Genomic DNA, 19560 nt, shown 5'->3' on the forward strand with positions numbered 1-19560 from the left:
AAAACCTAACCCATTTCCACACAAATTTCAAATGCAGTGGAAGACATACATACAAGTTAATAACCTGTATATAATGCATAAGGCCAGAACCTAGACTTCAATTGTACATAGAAACATTATTTTTGGATCGTTTTAATAAACATCAGTTTCTATCTATCTTCTATTTCTTGTCTTTCATTTTCTTATACTTGCACAGAATAGCTTCTAGTCTTTTTTTAAATCCAATTTGTATAAGTAAATACAATTATCTGTTCACTATCTTTTACTATAATAGAGACACATATTGAAATCTATGTTTGTTATAAGTTATAATTAGGACATTATAATTGATATTCTTATGGGGCAGGTAGGTCTTATCTATGAATGATATTCCAGGACACTATAAAGTCTTTATAAATATTTGTTATAAAAAGGGGAGAACTGGGTTGATGGGGTTGAGAACCACTGCTCTAAACAGAACAGAGCTGAAAATAAAGAGATAAAGTCAAGTTGCTCCCACCATATACAAACTAATAAACATTTGCATATGACACTATATTGTTACTATGATGCCTTAAACTCCTGAAACTTTGCTCCTGTTATTGAGGAAAAATAAATTTGTTACTTTTTCTATACAGCAGATCAGACATTTATCAACTACAGAAATGAAATATTTCTTACCAGGATTGCCGATACCTTCTCGACTTTTGTCTTCTAAAATATAAACAGATTTTGAATTAATTACATTGTACATCTATCCAGAAGAGAAAAATCTGATTAAATGATTAAGCAAACTTGGCTATCTCTGAAAATGGGCCTGCAGAAAAGAGTATTAGGTTTAGATTTATGTGTGGCGTTGGGGAAGGGTTTAAATTTTACTCACTTGTGCTTTGATTTTTTTTTTACCATCTATGTGTATGTTTTTCCATTCAAAGAGAGATTAAAATTTTATTTACAAAAAAGTACTTTTTCTGCACACTGAACAAGTACATTAATACCTATCATTTACTGAGGGCTTTCTATGTGTCGTGCTTCATGCAATTGATTTATGTACATTGTCATTTTTTAAAAAGATTTTATTCATTTATTCATGAGAGAAAGGGGGGGGGCAGGCATAGATACAGCTAGAGGGAGAAGCAGGCTCCATGCAAGGAGCCCGATGTCGGACTCGATCTGGGGACCAGGGATCACGCCCTGGGCCAAGGCAGGCGTCAAACCATGAAGCCACCCAAGGGATCCCCCACTGTCAGGTTTTTTACAGTCTCAGTAGGTAGGCATAGTTACCAGTATTATATAGATGTTCTTCAAAACTTGATTAAATCACAAAGGTAACCAGATAGCAATGTTTGATTTTAAAGCTTCTGCTCTCAATTACTATGACATATGACCTCATTTACAACACTATACTAGCACTGAAATATTACGATATTGCCATATTTTTTTAATTTTTATTTATTTATGATAGTCACACACACACACAGAGAGAGAGAGAGAGAGAGGCAGAGACACAGGCAGAGGGAGAAGCAGGCTCCATGCACCGGGAGCCAGATGTGGGATTCAATCCCGGGTCTCCAGGATCGCACCCTGGGCCAAAGGCAGGCGCCAAACCGCTGCGCCACCCAGGGATCCCCGATATTGCCATATTTTGATAACTTTGAAGCTAAATGCCAATTCTAGGAGCCCAGGATAGAGGTGTATTTTCTATAACTACATTTGGTTGGAAGACAAGTGTCACGCGACAGAAAGTGAGCAAAATTTGAAAAGTATGAATCCTAGTTTTCTCTTTCTAGCCCTTTACAAGTTTCTTAAACTTCCTACAGTCCATATCTTCATCTCTGAAATGGCAATAACAATATTTATCTGAAGTAGATTAAATGAGATCCTGTGTCAATGTTTTCTTTTAAAAACCCTGCACTACATACAGCTTTCCAGGAGAGGGCATAATACAAAACATTCCCAGAGAAACCTAGGGGCCTATTTGTTGGAGGACTTGGTGAGTGCAGTGAGGAACACAGAATGACTGGTCTCATGCTGTAGGGTTCTCTCTCTCTCTCTTTTTTTTTTTAAAGATTTATTTATTTATTTTTGATAGACATAGAAAGAGAGGCAGAGATACAGGAGGAGGGAGAAGCAGGCTCCATGCCGGGAGCCTGATGCAGGACTCGATCCCGGGACTCCAGGATCGCACCCTGGGCCAAAGGCAGGCACCAAACCGCTAAGCCACCCAGGGATCCCCCTCATGCTGTAGGGTTCTCATACACACCTCTTTGATGATGCTGTTCCAATTACTACAGATTCCCTCACAGTGGCCACCTTACCTTTGGAAACTTCTTGTCCTATTCTGGAATAGATACGTGCAGCGGGAAGCTAACTGTTCCAGTTGCAGGTCAACTGTTTTTTTTTTCTCTGCTTAGCCCAGAGAGCCACAAGAGCAGCCTACTGCTACTGGTTTCTCAATATTTTTCTCACTCTGGCTGGCAGACTGGGATATCAGAAGCTGTAGAGCCCAGGTGTTTTTCTTAGTCCTCTTAAGACTGAGCTAACAATGATGATGGTAAAGGACCCAGGAACCCATGCTATCTCCACCCCTAATAAAGAATTTATTACCAGGTTTTTCATCCAGTTGTACCACTTTTATTCCTAAATGAGAAAGAATTTCAGATAATAATAAAGACAACTACCATTTACTTCTATTTTAAACTACCATTCATTTTGCCAGACTTTATCTCATTAGGACTTTAATTAGTCCGGCAAGACAGAAGTTTTCTTCATGTTACAGATTTGCAAGAAGCAAAAAAAAAGAAAAAAGAAAAAAAAAAGAAATAACTTATGTAATGTTACCCAGAGGAAAATGGCAGAGAAGAGACTTCATGAAACTGGGTCTGTCTACACAGCCTGTGTTCATTCCCTATCCAAGCTCAGCAGCTGCCTTTCAGATAACCACTGTGCCTCCTTGCAGGAGCCAGTAAGAATACTATGCAAACTCAGGTCACTGAACTGAAAAGTTGTAGCCACACAAAATGGCTCATCAGTGTTGTTAGAGGGTCACTTCGAAGTTGTGAGCAAACAAACACGTGGGCCAATATGGCAAATTTGGATGAATATAAGAGTTGCTGGACGGTCTCTCTGGGCCTGTATCTGTGATTTAGGTGATTAACTATGAATATGCGGTTTCTGTATACAGGACACAGTTTCCATAGATAGCAATGCTAGGCAAAGCTCAGCACTGTGTTGTTCATTCCATAATAATAAGACATACCAAAAATTATTTTCAAAATACTACATGAACTCAGGAGAAAGGATTTAAGCATTAAATAGGGGCTTGCCCATCTATGAAAAGCCCACAGCAAATATTATTCTCAATGGGGAAGCACTGGGAGCCTTTCCCCTAAGATCGGGAACAAGACAGGGATGTCCACTCTCACCACTGCTATTCAACATAGTATTGGAAGTCCTAGCCTCAGCAATCAGACAACAAAAAGACATTAAAGGCATTCAAATTGGCAAAGAAGAAGTCAAAATCTCCCTCTTCGCCGATGACATGATACTCTACATAGAAAACCCAAAAGCCTCCACCCCAAGATTGCTGGAACTCATACAGCAATTTGGTAGCGTGGCAGGATACAAAATCAATGCCCAGAAATCAATGGCATTTCTATACACTAACAATGAGACTGAAGAAAGAGAAATTAAGGAGTCAATCCCATTTACAATTGCACCCAAAAGCATAAGATACCTAGGAATAAACCTAACCAAGGAGGTAAAGGATCTATACCCTAAAAACTATAGAACACTTCTGAAAGAAATTGAGGAAGACACAAAGAGATGGAAAAATATTCCATGCTCATGGATTGGCAGAATTAATATTGTGAAAATGTCAATGTTACCCAGGGCAATTTACACGTTTAATGCAATCCCTATCAAAATACCATGGACTTTCTTCAGAGAGCTAGAACAAATTATTTTAAGATTTGTGTGGAATCAGAAAAGACCCCGAATAGCCAGGGGAATTTTAAAAAAGAAAACCATAGCTGGGGGCATCACAATGCCAGATTTCAGGTTGTACTACAAAGCTGTGGTCATCAAGACTGTGTGGTACTGGCACAAAAACAGACACATAGATCAATGGAACAGAATAGAGAACCCAGAAGTGGACCCTGAACTTTATGGTCAACTAATATTCGATAAAGGAGGAAAGACGATCCACTGGAAGAAAGACAGTCTCTTCAATAAATGGTGCTGGGAAAATTGGACATCCACATGCAGAAGAATGAAACTAGACCACTCTCTTGCACCAGACACAAAGATCAACTCAAAATGGATGAAAGATCTAAATGTGAGACAAGATTCCATCAAAATCCTAGAGGAGAACACAGTCAACACCCTTTTTGAACTTGGCCACAGTAATTTCTTGCAAGATACATCCACGAAGGCAAAAGAAACAAAAGCAAAAATGAACTATTGGGACTTCATCAAGATAAGAAGCTTTTGCACAGCAAAGGATACAGTCAACAAAACTCAAAGACAACCTACAGAATGGGAGAAGATATTTGCAAATGACGTATCAGATAAAGGGCTAGTTTCCAAGATCTATAAAGAACTTATTAAACTCAACAGCAAAGAAACAAACAATCCAATCATGAAATGGGCAAAGGACATGAAGAGAAATCTCACAGAGGAAGACACAGACATGGCCAACACGCACATGAGAAAATGCTCTGCATCACTTGCCATCAGGGAAATACAAATCAAAACCACAATGAGATACTACCTCACACCAGTGAGAATGGGGAAAATTAACAAGGCAGGAAACCACAAATGTTGGAGAGGATGTGGAGAAAGGGGAACCCTCTTACACTGTTGGTGGGAATGTGAACTGGTGCAGCCACTCTGGAAAACTGTGTGGAGGTTCCTCAAAGAGTCAAAAATAGACCTGCCCTACGACCCAGCAATTGCACTGTTAGGGATTTACCCCAAAGATTCAGATGCAATGAAACGCCGGGACACCTGCACCCCGATGTTTCTAGCAGCAAAGTCCACAATAGCCAAACTGTGGAAGGAGCCTCGGTGTCCATCGAAAGATGAATGGATAAAGAAGATGTGGTTTCTGTATACAATGGAGTATTACTCAGCCATTAGAAACGACAAATACCCACCATTTGCTTCAACGTGGATGGAACTGGAGGGTATTATGCTGAGTGAAGAAAGTCAATCGGAGAAGGACAAACATTGTATGTTCTCATTCATTTGGGGAATATGAATAATAGCGAAAGGGAATAGAAGGGAAGGGAGAAGATATGTGTGGGAAATATCAGAAAGGGAGACAGAACATAAAGACTCCTAACTCTGAGAAACGAACTAGGGGTGGTGGAAGGGGAGGAGGGTGGGGGGTGGGGGTGAATGGGTAACAGGCACTGAGGGGGACATTTGACGGGATGAGCACTGGGTGTTATTCTGTATGTTGGTAAATTGAACACCAATAAAAATTAATTTATTAAAAAAAAATAAATAGGGGCTTGCACCCTGAGATTTTACATTTTTATAGTCCTTATAAGATAACCCCAAGAGGTAAACATGACAAGTACTAGCTGTATTTGAAAGACAACAATCCTGAGGCAGAGAAATGTTATTACTGTCCATAGCTCTCTTGTAAATTATGTCCACTTCAAAAAAATTTTATTTAAGGATTATATTTATTTATTTGAGGAAGAAAGCACAAGCAGGGGGAGGGGCAGAGGGAAAAGGAGAAGCAGGCTCCCAGCTGAGCAGGGAACCAAGTGAGCCAGGGCTCAATCCTGGAACTCCAGGATCATGACCTGAGCCGAAGGCAGATGCTTAACTGACTGAACCACCCAAGCACCCCAACTTTTTAAAAAATTTACTTCTCTGTCCCAGAAAAAAAAAAATTAAGTTTAGGGACTTTTTAATGGTTTTCCTCCTCTAAGCATAAGTTCTGAGACCCTTCTGAGGAACTTGACAGAAATCACTGTTCAGTTTCTCTAGCCACAGAAGCTCAAGGCCCCTCAATGGCCTTGTCCTCAGCAACAGCCTCACATTGTTTAAATATCTATTTAACATTTTCATGATTATATCTTATAGGTAGGTTAAATCTGCCATGGTAAATAAAACTGGAAAAACCCTTGAGGGACCCCAAGTCTCAAGGAATGGGTACTAAGAAATGTGGGTCCTTTATTCACTGATGTGATCTTAGTCCCCCTGCATTATCTAATGGTGGCAATTATAACTATACCCCCCAAATTGGCAGCTTCCTCTCTCATATGCCAACCACTTCTTACCAGGTAGTGAAAAAGTTTCTGGAATTTTCATTCCTAAATGAGAAAGAAGTTTTCAGTGACTTAACAGCTTGCTCCAGTCAGTACACATTTTCCCAATTCTTATCTGATGAGCTTAAGTGATACATGTGCCAAAGCCCCACTGCCCTGTACTTTCTGGCTTTTTATTTAAAACTTCTGGCTATGAGAACCCTCACTGTGCAAATCCACTTCAAAGAGAGAGGACCTTTCTACCATGGCACTGCACTGAGTTTGTCCATATGCCAGAAGACTGTATTTTGCTACCTGGAAATTCTAGATGTTGAGTTGTCAGCCAAAGCTAAAAGTCAGCTTTCACATGAAACTGAAGTTTCTACTGAATAACAGCTGTAGCTGTAGAACCTAGAATGTGTTGGCTTGCATGCCTCCAGGTCCCAGCACTTGCCTTCAGCCATGTCCCCTATCAAGCTAATTTCCCTGCTCCAGGAACACACATATAATAGAAGACAGACACTTTTTTCCTCTCTACTCTCTTCCCCAGCTAAATCTTTGTAGAATGGCTAACAGGCAGCTGTAAGGGAAATGTTAATGTATAGTCTCATGACAATATATTCTTTAATGCCTGGGGGAATTAATCTTACCTCATACTTGGGCCCAGAGAGTAAAAAAGAAAGCTGTCTTACCAGGTATTTGGGTGGGTTCATGGCTCATCATACCTCAAAACAGAAAGGAGTATTAGTTATTTTGCATTGTGAATGCTCTTTTGGCTACACCTCCCCCCCACCCCTAAAAAAAAGGAAGAAGAAAAGAGTAACGACAAAAACACTTTTCAACTGCTCTTCATTCTCTGACAAAGCCCACTCCTTAGCCTGCACTTTAAAAACTTCATGATCTGGCCCATATCTCTCCAAACTTCTCTTTATAAGGCAGTCCTAACATAAGCTTTTAAATGAACAGTCCTAAGTTTAAGACCATGCTTGATTTAGTTCTATTGTCATTATAATTACTAGCTCTATGATTGGGCAGGCTTCTTAATCCTTTTGAGCTTCAATTACTTATTTAGGCAAAAGAAATACTTTTAATGTAGGTTTGTACTAAGTGATAATCAAAGGAAATAAATCATAAAATTGCTTAGCACACTGCAGGGAACATACAAAGCATTCAATTAATGGAGTCCCTCTCCTCTTGCTTAACTTCTTCCTCAAACTCTCCATGTCCAGTAATATCCTTAGTCCTAGGAGTCAGCCCTTAAGTCTCCTCCTAACCTTGTAGCTAGTCTCAGAGGGTAAGGAAAAAGATCGCTTACCAGGTAAGACAGTGGACTCTTGGTTTTTCATTCCTTAAGACAAGAAGAGAAACTGTTTAGTTAAAAATGCATCAACTTGAAAATTAATTTAACCTTGAATTTATATTGCTATTTACAGTGGAAAACTAAAAGCTTTGAGAGATGGCAGGAACAGGGTAAAAGGGGAAAACATTTAACTCACTGGAGTCTGTCTGACCTATGCTAAAAACTATGGCTAGTTACCCAGGCTCTCTCCTAGATTAAGCAATACAGCTGTTCGTGATTTTTTTTTTTTTTTAAGATTCAGTCCAAAGACTCTGACCTACAGTTGTCATATTTATTAAAAATAAAATTTCTTGATTACATAATGCATTATAATTACAGGTAATTTGGAAAAACACATGAAATATTAAAAATTACTCATAATTTTAGATCTCAGAGCTACTCATTCTCAATATTTTTGGCATATCTCCTCTCAATTTCTTTGCTATATATAGGTGCATACACATTTGTAAGCATTTTTCCAGCTTTATTGAGATGTAATTGATAGTACTGTACTGTATAAGTTTAAGGTTTATAGTATGATTTGATTTACATGTATTGTGAAATGATCACCACAATTAACATCTAATATCTCATGCAGACATTTAAAGAAAGAAATTATGGCTTTTTTCCTTGTGATAAGGACTCTCAAGATCTACTCTCTTAACAATTTTCAAATGTACCATGCTGCTGTACTACTATACTCATCCTACTATATATTTCATCTCCATTATTGATTTCTCTTATAACTAGAAGTTTGTATCTTTTCACATTTTTTAAGATTTATTTGAGAGAGACAGACAGAGAGAACAGATTTCCGACTAAGCACAGAACCCAACGTGGGACTTGATCTCACAACTCTGAGATCATGACCTGAGCTGAAATCAAGAGTCAGATAGTCAACCAACTGAGCCACCCAGGTGCCCCTTCTTGAAATTTCTACACAAATTGCTATTACAGTCCATATGTTTTATATCACATTTATATTTGCCACTATATTATAAGCACTTTCTCGTGTCTTTAAATATTTTTCAAAAACGTGATTTTTAGGGGCATCTGGCTCAGCAGAGTCGGCTTCTCTTTCTTCCCCTCCCCTGCTCACATGTGTCATGTGCTCTCTCATTGTCTCTAATGTAGTTAAGTAAATCTTTTAAAAATATATGATTTTTAAGTTGTTTAGTGTTTCATTATATGGATATTATTTAACAATATCCAACTGTTGGATACTAAGGTTATTTATAAATTTTGGCGACCACACACAGTAAACGTTTTGTACCACATATCTTTATTTCCTTAGTACAAATACCTCAAAGTGTTATGATAAGGTTAAAAGGTATGGGCATTTTTGTAATATGTATATACATATACATATGGTAATATATACTATCAAATTGTCCTTCAGAAAACTTCCAATTTATTATCTTACCATTAATTTATGAGTGTCCCTATCCCAGCACCCTTGAGGTCATTTGAGTAATATCATTATAAAAAACGACAACAAAAACCTAGGAATGAGCTGTACTTCAAAATATACTAAATAATTAGATGGATACAGCTAATAGCATCTATTACTCAGACTGCTAGAAGCAGAAATACATAAACAAGATCATTTTAATTTAGAAAAAGATAACACCATTTTTTAATGCCTCTGCCTTCCTCTATCCACGTAACAGCTAACATAAAAGCAGAAAATATGCTCTTTAGTATATGTGCTGCCAAAGCAAGCACAGAAAATATGCTCTGTAGAACTAGTTCCTCGTATCTTATCCCTAACTGCTCTGCGGGTCATCTTGAAGATAGAGTCAGGTAAATGAGAGAGCTGCTGTGCCTTCTTTATAAAGGAGGTCTAACTCAGGAGGGCTTCTTTATACCAAGCTAGTAAGTTATAATGGGTTCTGCCTTCTTCCCACTTTTCCTTACCGTGCCATACTTACGTGTTTCCATCCCTAAGAGAGCTATATTGCAAAGGAAAACCCCCAGAGTTTACAAAAATGTCTTACCAGGGTCTTCAAGGTTCTGACTTTTCTCACCTAAGTTATAAGAAGAAACTTACCCATTTTAATGATAAAACAAAATAATTGAGAATTACTATAGTTACGGCAAACTATTTTCAGATATCATAGCCATAAAGAACCACCTGGTATGTCCAACAAATTAAAGCTACTAAATTTAAGTGTCAGCCAGAGTCTAAATGCACCGAATTGGGCTGCAACCTTCCTCTGGTCCTCTCTATTAAGAAAAATCATCACATATAGCCAGTCTTCTAGGGATCTCAATGAGCTAGAAAAAATATCTGTCTTGAAAAGTTAGCTGAAGTCCCTGTGAAATAACCAGTAAAACTTGTTGACGGCAGTGAGTCAATAAGAAATGTTGCTAAAAGCAAGTCCTCAGGAGCTTCACATGAAGCTGCACAAAATGCTTCACATAAGGACAGGAAGCATCTTCCAAACATCAGGTAAACTACATAGTTAGGGAAAAACCAGATGCTTTTCTCTCCTCGGTAAAGATAAACTTACTGTAGCTACATGGGCCAAACATACAATAAGGAACTTAAATGCAACAAAGTGATTTGAGTCAAATCACTGAAGTAGAAACTTAGCAGGGGGGATCCCTGGGTGGCGCAGTGGTTTGGCGCCTGCCTTTGGCCCAGGGCGCGATCCTGGAGACCCGGGATCGAATCCCACGTCGGGCTCCCAGTGCATGGAGCCTGCTTCTCCCTCTGCCTGTGTCTCTGCCTCTCTCTCTCTCTCTCTCTCTCTCTGACTATCATAAATAAATAAAAAATTAAAAAAAAAGAAACTTAGCAGGGAAAGCATCTAATCACCCAAATACTTTAGTCAAATGATAGCAAACATCAGCATATTTAACAGATGAAAATGAGTAGCTTTTCTACTTTTATCTGGATGTGTGATGCCACACAGGCTAATCTCAACAATGAAAAACAGAGCTATACTAAGAGGCCCTCAGGTCTGTCAAGAGCAACTAGTCCTTCAGGTCCTGCCAACTTTACTACTCCCTGGAATATTTATTTCCATATTATTCAGTTCTCCAGAGAGCCAACCCTCTCATTTGCAAAAAGGTAAGTTTCCCCTAGAATAAATTTTTTCCACTTCTCTTACCTCTCAAGTTACTCCTTCACATCTGCAAAGTATTCTTTCTTCAGCTAAAAAGTTAATTTGGTAAATAGGAAAGAGCTACTAAATACTAAATATCCACGTAAGGATTATTTTTAAAAATCAGAGCACACTTACCAGGGTTGTAGACATTGATGAGTTGATGATATTCTGAAATACAAACATGTTTTCATTACCTAGTACTATGCTCAGATGTACATAAATGTCAGGTTCAGTCTATTTTTATTTTTTTTCAGTCTATTTTTAAATGCCTATTAATAAAAAAGATTTGAGTTGGCTTCCAAAAATATAGTAATGAGAAATATAAAATTTCAATATCAAAAACAAATGGGTATGGATTTATTTTAATTACATGAAGAATTCAAGAAAAATTTGCCAGAAACACAGCTAGAAACAGACTTTTATTCTCAAACTTTTTAACAAGGAAATCTTCAGAAGGATCCACCCAAAACATGCATTAACCTAAAGCACTTTCTGGAAACTTTGGTTCAAATCTGATGGGCTTATGGGATATGCTCCTCCACCTAAAATTCCTGTTTATCTTCTGAAATCTTTCCCGTGGTCTGCTAAGGAAGATTATTTTTATTACTTCCTCCTACTTTTCACTGAAGAAGCTGAGACAGACCCCATTACTTCTGTCCTCTGTATCTCCCCCTTTCAGCCATATGTACTCTATTCCTTCCCTTTTTAGTCTCTCAAATGTTATTTCCAAAGATATCAAAATGTAAGAATATGAATCTGGCACTGTGCGTACGAATCATGCAGGGGGATTCAAAAGTCCTTAAGGCTAGGGTGAGAGTGGCATAGTCCTTGCATGCCCAAGGCAATTGCAGTGTTTGAGGGTACAGCCATAGGCATGGCTGGGGGTGGAAAGCAAGCAGCAGACATTCCTGGGCCCTCCACCTGACAAGGTGGTGGTGGTGGTGGTGGTGGTGGTGGTAGCAGTAGTAGCAGCAGCAGCAGCAGCACAACTCAGCCTTGAGAAAATGATGGCTGCAGTATGACAATATGGTGGGGTGGCTCTGACCCATACCTGGGAGAATTTAACATTCCCATTACAGCAGTAATTAAAAGCATATCTTACCCACATTCTCAACACAATCTTCATTTCTTAGTCCTGAAACATGAAGATAAGGCTTTATTAATGAGATACAGTCTTCCCTAGTAAAGATTTCAAATTGGTCTTATGGCTACTGGTAATCTAATCTGTAGATCTACCTATCAGATCCATAATTCAGTGGGATTCAAAACGCAGAACAATTACATTTTTGTACTCACATTATAGCTAACAAACAGCATGATCTTTAATAAAACAAAATGTTTCTGGAATTCAGTTTCCTTATTTGTATCTTTTACTGGGAATTTGCTTCAAATAACCTCCAAATGGCCATCCAAAGCTAACACTTTAGGATTGTATTCTATGATTAGTCTGCAAAAATTAGGAAAAAATTTACCTGGCTGTTCAACTAATTTTCTCTTCGGATACTAAATGTCCTCAACAGAAAACCTATCCTTTTACTATGACAATTCTTTTTTTTTTTTTTAAGAGAGAGAGAGCGCGAGCCTGTGCATGCACAAGAGCAGGGAGAGGGACAGACAGAGAGGGAGAATCTTAAGCAGACTCCATGTTCAACATGGAGCCTGAATGGGGCTTGATCTCTCACACTATGATCATTACCTGAGCTTAAATCAAAAGTCAGATGCTTACCCAACTAAGCCACCAAGGTGCCCTTATGATAATTCCTATTCATTGAGAAAAAAATTTTCAATCAGATCTTCAAGATCCTTGGATATATAAAAAGAAAGATCCTTCACATTCATATAAAGAAACAAGTTGTTCTATCCCAGAACATTGATTGGTGGTCCCAGAACACTGATCTATATATGTAAGGAAATCCACAGTTTTTGTAATGCAAGAATATGGCATCTACCACTATATATTTATAAGGCCTTAGACCTTCTCACCAGTGATGTCCTAGAAAAAGTCATCAGTACTGCAGTAAATCCTCTGAGATGTGACAAACAGGAAATCTGCTAGCCTGCCCCACAGTGGTTAGGATGTTTAGACTTGGTGCCACCATGAGCCATGGAGGGCTTCCTAGAATACTACAGGAAGGCCTTGGAAGTCCTATGATCTCTTTTCCATGCCTGGCTAACTCACTGATCTAATCTAACCTATTCAGCTACCTGAGAATGAATCTCTCCATCTAAAATGGGGGAATCCCTAAGAGGTCCATTAGAATCTGGATGGTGCCCTGAGGCTGATAACCTCAGATGCCAAAATAGAAATTAAACAAAAAACAACAGTACAGAGACTAATACAAAATATTGCTTTAGCAGGAGATGAATGAGTACAAGCCTCATTTCAGAGGGCTTAGTTGAGGATGAGGTAAAGGTGAGGAAAGGTGTAGCTAAGAAAGCTATAGGTATAATAGATTCAGCCAGGAGACTAGACACTGGGGTATTTTTAAAGCCTTCATCTTTCATTGGTACCAAAAATTAGAGTAGGTTTCTCAAAGTGTAGTCTTCTAACCACATACTTCAGAATCAACTGGGTGGTTATCGAAATTGCAAATTCCAGGGCCCTAGCCAGAACTATTGATACAGAAATTTTTGGTAGTCTTCTTAGTAGTACAGGATGGATCTCCTTTAATTTTGAATATAGAACCATTTATTTAAGACTGCGTTTCTCCTATTTGACTATGGATTTTATTTTCCATTAGTGTTTCAGCAGTAGAAAGTAAACTATTTGGGGTTTCTAAAGAAGTAGCAGGGTTAAAATAGATCCAGAAATATACACGAGAAGGCATAAATATAATATATAGGGAATGAATGAAAGAATAACCACAGATTTGAGAGGTGTAAAAAAACCCATGAGATTGTTACAACTAGCTTTTGGTCAATAAATTCAAAATATAAGATAAATACCTAGAAAAACATACTTTATCAAAAATAACTCAAGAATAAGTAGAAAACTCAAATGACATTATAACCACCAAATAGTTTAAAATTTTTCCACAAAGAAATTACCCAAATAATTTGATTTTACAGCGTACTAAAGAGAAGGTAGCTGCATAGATAGCTTCAGAGATCTCAAAGGGTTTCCCTCAAGTACTGAGCAAAATATTGATCAATTTATATGTGTGAGTAAACTCACCTGAGGCCAGAAAAAGAACCCACAGGAACAAGAGTAGTAGAAACAAGAGTAGACCAGAAAACCATGTAAGTTGTCATTTTAGCAGTTAACTGTACAGTAACAAGACTTAGAAACAGTCCAGATAAGAGTAATAAGGGCTTCTCAGGAATTCCCCGTGTCCTTCAGATTCCAATAAATTACATATGTCTGTAACCAAACCTACTGCTGGCTGGAATTTCCAGCAACAAGACTAAGGCAGTATTTGTTGATCACTGGGTTTCTGCAAACAAGCAATTTCTCCCTTTGCAGGGCTGCTACTGCTAGCCTGTTACTGGGACTGAAACAGACTGTCTCACTAAAAGACTCTTCAACCCCCTATGTTATCATGCAATGGTTCTCTCTGAACTTAAGTCCCTAGGTAGGATAAAACCCCAAAAGTTCCATTGTTGCATGGAAATTTTACTTGTAATTAAGAACCAAACCCAGCTACTAAGGCCTTAACCACTTTCACAAACAGGTACCTGTCCATTTATTAGACCTGCAGTTCCCAAATACTGGTAGAAATTCACAAAATACCAAGGGGTGTTTTAAAATTTTGGGACAAACATGGATGTACTTGGTATCTATCAGACACAGCATGAACTACTAGCTTGAAGTAGAACGCAGTTTCAAAGTTACACCATGTAACATTCTGTTTGATATCATGTATTTGCATAGTTGGGTTTTCAGTAATTGTGATAAAAAGCAAATATATGTGAAAATCAATGTGGGTCAGCAAATAAGTGTGGTATATAATCTGATTCCAAGGTTTGAGACGCTGAACAGTGTCCAATACGCACATACATTCCATTAGCAAATTACTGAGGTTAAGAATGGAATATTTAAAAAAATATCTTTAAAAAGCCTTATTTACTATTTTATCCAAACTACTGGCTCAATAGGGGCCTTACCTACAAGACTTGCACCTGAAAAGACAGCACAGTTTTCTATTAAACCAGCCTGCCTGCAGTTTGGGCAACTCCAATAGAATGCTGCATCCATCCATTGTAATAATAATTTGTTCACTGCCTTGGCTGATCTTGTGAAGAGCAGAACTTCAAATGGTGATTCTGGCAAGGAGTGTACCACCTTGGGGCTGACTGACATCTACCAGTGCCAACACTAATGGTCTAGGCTGTAGAGACACTCAGAACTCCATTGCCAAAGATAAAATCATATGTAGTCCTCTCTATGGAAACAAACACAGCTAACACAACTCATGAAGTCAATACTTATACTACACACATACATGTTCATATGCAGTGAATATATCTTAAGAAAGGCATCTGGGGGAGCCTGGGTGGCCTGGTTGATCTAGAGTTTGCCTTTGGCTCAGGGACTGGATCAAGCCCTGCATTGGGCTCCTCACTCAGCAGGAAGTCTGCTTCTCCCTCTGACCCTCACTCCACTTGTGCTCACTCTCTCAAATAAATAAATAGAATCTTAAAAAAAAAAGAGAGAGAGAGAGAAAGAGAAAAAGAAACACATCTAGAGACTGACAAAGCAAATCAAGCACAATGTAGCCATTGTCTTTACTACAGCTTCTGGCTCTGTAAGCAAATCTACCACAGTAAGGAAATCATTTATAAAGTATTAGGACTTCCAATAAAAAATTCCATCAGCCTCCCCATAACAATCTCTCCAGAACTGACTGGCTGTCTCAGCTATTTATAAGTTGCATACAACCATGCTAACCTCTATCTTGGCTGAGTTCCTAAGTACCAAGGAATTAGGTGTTGAAGAATGAGGTGAATTGGAGGAATGGTATGCTCTCCACCTTTTTGTGTAGGTTTGCTTGTTCTGACCTTAGTGGATGGACATTTATATAATATCTGCTTTTACTTCAGTAGATAAATATATATTTCATATGATTTCAGTAAAACGACAAATGGTTCATATTGATTAGATCAAAAACACCAGTACATGAAACTGGAGGCTAACTTTGCTTCCAGTGGTTCTGCAGCTAATCTCCTTGCCAGAGAGGTCACTATGAACTAATCATTATGGAAAAAGGACAGCCAATCCGGATCATCCCAAGAGGAAGTGACAGCACATAATGGGTTGGTATTATGGTAGGCAGCTTCTGACATCATTCCCAATGACCCTGCTTCCTGGTATTCACATCCTTAGATAATCCTCTCTTTCTGAGTGTGTACTGAACTAGTGACTTACTTCTAGCAAAGAGAATATAGCATTGGTGATATTACTTCTGTGATTAGGTTGCGAAAGGCTATGATTTACTGGTTTTCTTTCTTGCTCGTTCTCTTTTTTACTCTGATGAAGCAAGCTGCCATGTTTTGAGATACTCTATGAAGAGGCCCATGTGGCTAGAAACAAGAGAGGTCTCTGGTCAACAGTTCATGAAGAACTGAGGTCTTAGTTAACAACCTATAAGCAGCTGGATCTTGCCAATAAGTGAATTGGGAAGCAGATCTTTCCCAGTCAAGTCTTATGATGACTGCAGCCTTGTGAGACAGTAAGAGCCAAAAGACTTAGATATACTACACCCAAATTCCTGACCCAAGGTAACTGTGAAATAATAAATGTTGTTTTAAGCCACTAAATTCTGGAGTAATTTGTTATGCAGTGATGGATAACTAATATAGATATGAGGGTCAGTTTTATTTATGTGTCAGATGTCTAGGATACAGTCTTCTGTTATCCAGTAAAACACTAATCTAATTGTTGCCTTGAAAGTATTTTGTAGATGTGATTAAAGTCTATGATAAGTTAACTTTAAGTAAAAAAGACAGCCATGATTATCTGGTGGGCCTGATTAAATCAGCTGAAAGACCTTAAGAGACTGAGGCTTCCCAGAAGAAATTCTGCCTATAGACAGCAGCTTTAGCTCATGTCCAAGAGTCCTTGCCTGCCCTTCCTGAAAGCCTGACCTACAGATTTCAGACTTGCCTTGCTAGCCTGAATCACATAAGCCAATTCCTTGTAGTTACTGGCTTGATATATGTTTCTTATATATTTTCTACTGATTCTGTTTCTCTGGTTGAATCCTGACTGATACAATAGGGATGAACAAGTCTGGTGGATGAAAGTCTAGAGGAAGTTAGTGGTAAAGAGTACTCTCTTTTGCTATAAATACAGATAAACAGTCTGAAAAGCCTTCCAATTGCTCTAGGTGTTAACTCATACTGTGAATTTCTCATGGTGATGAATATGTCACTTCCTATCTGTTCTAACTATGTGAGATCTTATTGATGTCCCAGTTCCAGACAATCTCAGACAACAGCACTGAAACTTCACTCCTCCCAAGGAAGCCTAAAAAAGAGCGTCCTTTAGAACCAGTAAGATACTTATGTTTAATGAGCCCTCGAGGGCTAGGTGTAGATTTATAAAAACTAAATCTTTGATAGCTCTGTAGGTTTATCTTCCTTTATCCTTTTGATGTCTTAATAGAGAACTGGGCTCAACATGTCTGAGTAAGATTAACAAAGTAATACCAGCCACTGGAGTCCAGGTGCTCCTTCTTTCTAACATGGTCACTTTTCTAGCCAGAGTCTTGATATTCCCTTCCCCCATGACTCTAATATGTAGAACATATTACATATATACAGCCTTGCCCCTCTCTATAGGAACACTGGCCAAAATGCCAGATGATCTATGCCCACCCTGTTCATAAAATAGAGTTCAGAGTATGATGTATACTCTACTATTTCTCCAAATTTTCTTCCAATAAAACCTTAATCTGCACTCTAAGAGACAGGGAATCCCAAAGCTATGGTTTTCCACCAGGTATTACAATTCATCTATAGTCTTCCCAATCCAGGTAGTTTTCCAAATGGGGTCATTTTTAAAAAATAACATACATAGCCTGACTACACCACTGACATTCCACATTTAACCAAGTTTTCTAGAAAAACTGTATAGAAGAACGCAAACTGGTAGTAATTTTCCCATGAGGAAGGAGAAAGGGTATTGTTGTCATGGACTCACAGTTCACTGACATAATCTTGGATTAATACCAAAATCAGTATTTTTGACCACCAGGAAACTGTATTATCTAATGGGACATTGATGTTTTCTCCAATTCCTAAAAAACTGATCTATTTTTTTTTAGATAAAAATTTATTGTGGGCCTTAAAAAAATTAGTTATCTTGGAAAAATCATAAGCAAGTTTAAAACAACACAGGCCTGTGTTAGTGCTAAATTTTGTATAATTTTTTATCCCATTTAGACACGACTATTTTCTCATCCAGAGTTATATTCAGTCACAATGTAACAAGGTTCTGATTATATCCTCCTAGCTTGAGTTTTTAAAACCCCTGCCTATTATCCTTCATAGTGTTGAAAACACTAGCATTGTTTTTGCCCCTGAGATCCCAATAGTTGTCTCTAGATGGCAACAGAGAACATTGGTTAGATTCCAGTTTGGCACTAAATCAACACAATTGCAGTGGACTTTGTCAGAGCTACCCAAAAGAACAGTGCATGTGAGCCTCCACAAAGGTCTCCCCTTGTGGTTTGAACATTAACTTGCTGTATAGCCTTTGCCTGCCCCTGTGGGCAGGCCCCACAGTGGTGTGCATCTTCCTCTCCTGCCTTCCTCACATGAATTCATACTGCACTTCCTCATGCTGATCTGTGCGCCCTGGCTCATTCTGAATCAACCCAATGGCTCCACCCCATTTGTTCGTAATTCCACTCACAACAACTCTGTGGGTTTCAGTATCACCTTTTGTCTATCACCCAGTGATTGATTTCAAGCCGATAGCGACTGCAGCCAGGGTTTTTGCATAACCAATGCCTCCACAAATGGCATTTAGCTGAATGCACTGGGAGCACCAAAGTGGGATCATTTTGTCAGCCCATCTTCAACTTGGTTTCTGACTGTGATGTCCTAGTTTAGTTGAACAGGTTCTGTGGTGGGTGGTGGGGTCCTGATTTGTAGTGTTCACTGATTTCCATGGTTAAGCTCTCAACCATGGCCAATTTCAAGCTACTGCAATATATGAGAAACTGGGAAGAGATGCATGTCCATGATCAGCTCCCACAGCTGTATAAGCCAACTCTAACCGGCTTGGATTTTGGTCAGGTCCACTATATGGTTGGTGAGGAGAATGGGCACTTTTCCTCTCAATACAAATTTATTCACTCCAGTCCTCATCTGCCCTCTCAAGGTGAACAGTTTCATTTACTTGCAACTCAGATCCAGAACTGCGGTAAGGCAAATGAGGTGCCTATGAGGGCAAAATTTATAAAGGCACTCACTCTTAAAATCATGCAATTTTGCAGATGGTACAAGTGTATGACTCTGAGAGTAAGGACCTTCCCTAAATTTTGTGCCTGAAGCGCTGCTGCCACAACACTTCTGCCACTAAATCATAAGTGGATCAGCCCCCCACCCAGGCATGCTGTCTCACCAGCATTTCTCTACCTGTTCTTTTTAATTTCATAGTGCCTTGGTTATAATGAGTCAAGGTCTAAAAGTCTATCCCACTTCTGAGGTCATATTGCAATACTCACTCTGCTTCATCAGTAGCTCTGGTTTTGGGTTCAGTTAGACAGTCACATTCATAAGACCCAAAAAGGTTCTTCTCTCACCAGTTTACTCAATTTTGCAAAGGAATGCAAGGCAAGGAACACAGCACACTATTTAGCAGAAGGGCAGCATCAGATATATCCCTTCAACACAAGTCCTCATAGCAATCCAGAGCTGT

General features: G+C 38.7%; 1 protein-coding gene across 6 annotated transcripts in view; it reads right to left on the reverse strand.

The window, feature by feature from the left end:
- The window catches only part of ART3 (ADP-ribosyltransferase 3 (inactive)), a 31490-nt gene that overhangs the window by 1811 nt on the left and 10119 nt on the right, over nucleotides 1–19560 (reverse strand). Inside the window, exons 4-11 of one of the 6 annotated variants that reach the window (XM_055313223.1) lie at nucleotides 11797–11829; nucleotides 10830–10862; nucleotides 9579–9608; nucleotides 7558–7590; nucleotides 6935–6967; nucleotides 6276–6308; nucleotides 2587–2619; nucleotides 661–693 (exon numbers count right to left, since the gene is read on the reverse strand). In XM_055313223.1, coding sequence (XP_055169198.1) covers nucleotides 661–693; nucleotides 2587–2619; nucleotides 6276–6308; nucleotides 6935–6967; nucleotides 7558–7590; nucleotides 9579–9608; nucleotides 10830–10862; nucleotides 11797–11829 — 261 coding nt within the window. The remainder of the gene's footprint in view (nucleotides 1–660; nucleotides 694–2586; nucleotides 2620–6275; nucleotides 6309–6934; nucleotides 6968–7557; nucleotides 7591–9578; nucleotides 9609–10829; nucleotides 10863–11796; nucleotides 11830–19560) is intronic. The other 5 variants (XM_055313224.1, XM_055313225.1, XM_055313227.1 and 2 more) reach the window with 5 other exon arrangements.

This window comes from Nyctereutes procyonoides, unplaced genomic scaffold (assembly GCF_905146905.1).
Source record: "Nyctereutes procyonoides isolate TBG_1078 unplaced genomic scaffold, NYPRO_anot_genome, whole genome shotgun sequence".
In the NCBI taxonomy this organism is placed as follows: domain Eukaryota; kingdom Metazoa; phylum Chordata; class Mammalia; order Carnivora; family Canidae; genus Nyctereutes; species Nyctereutes procyonoides.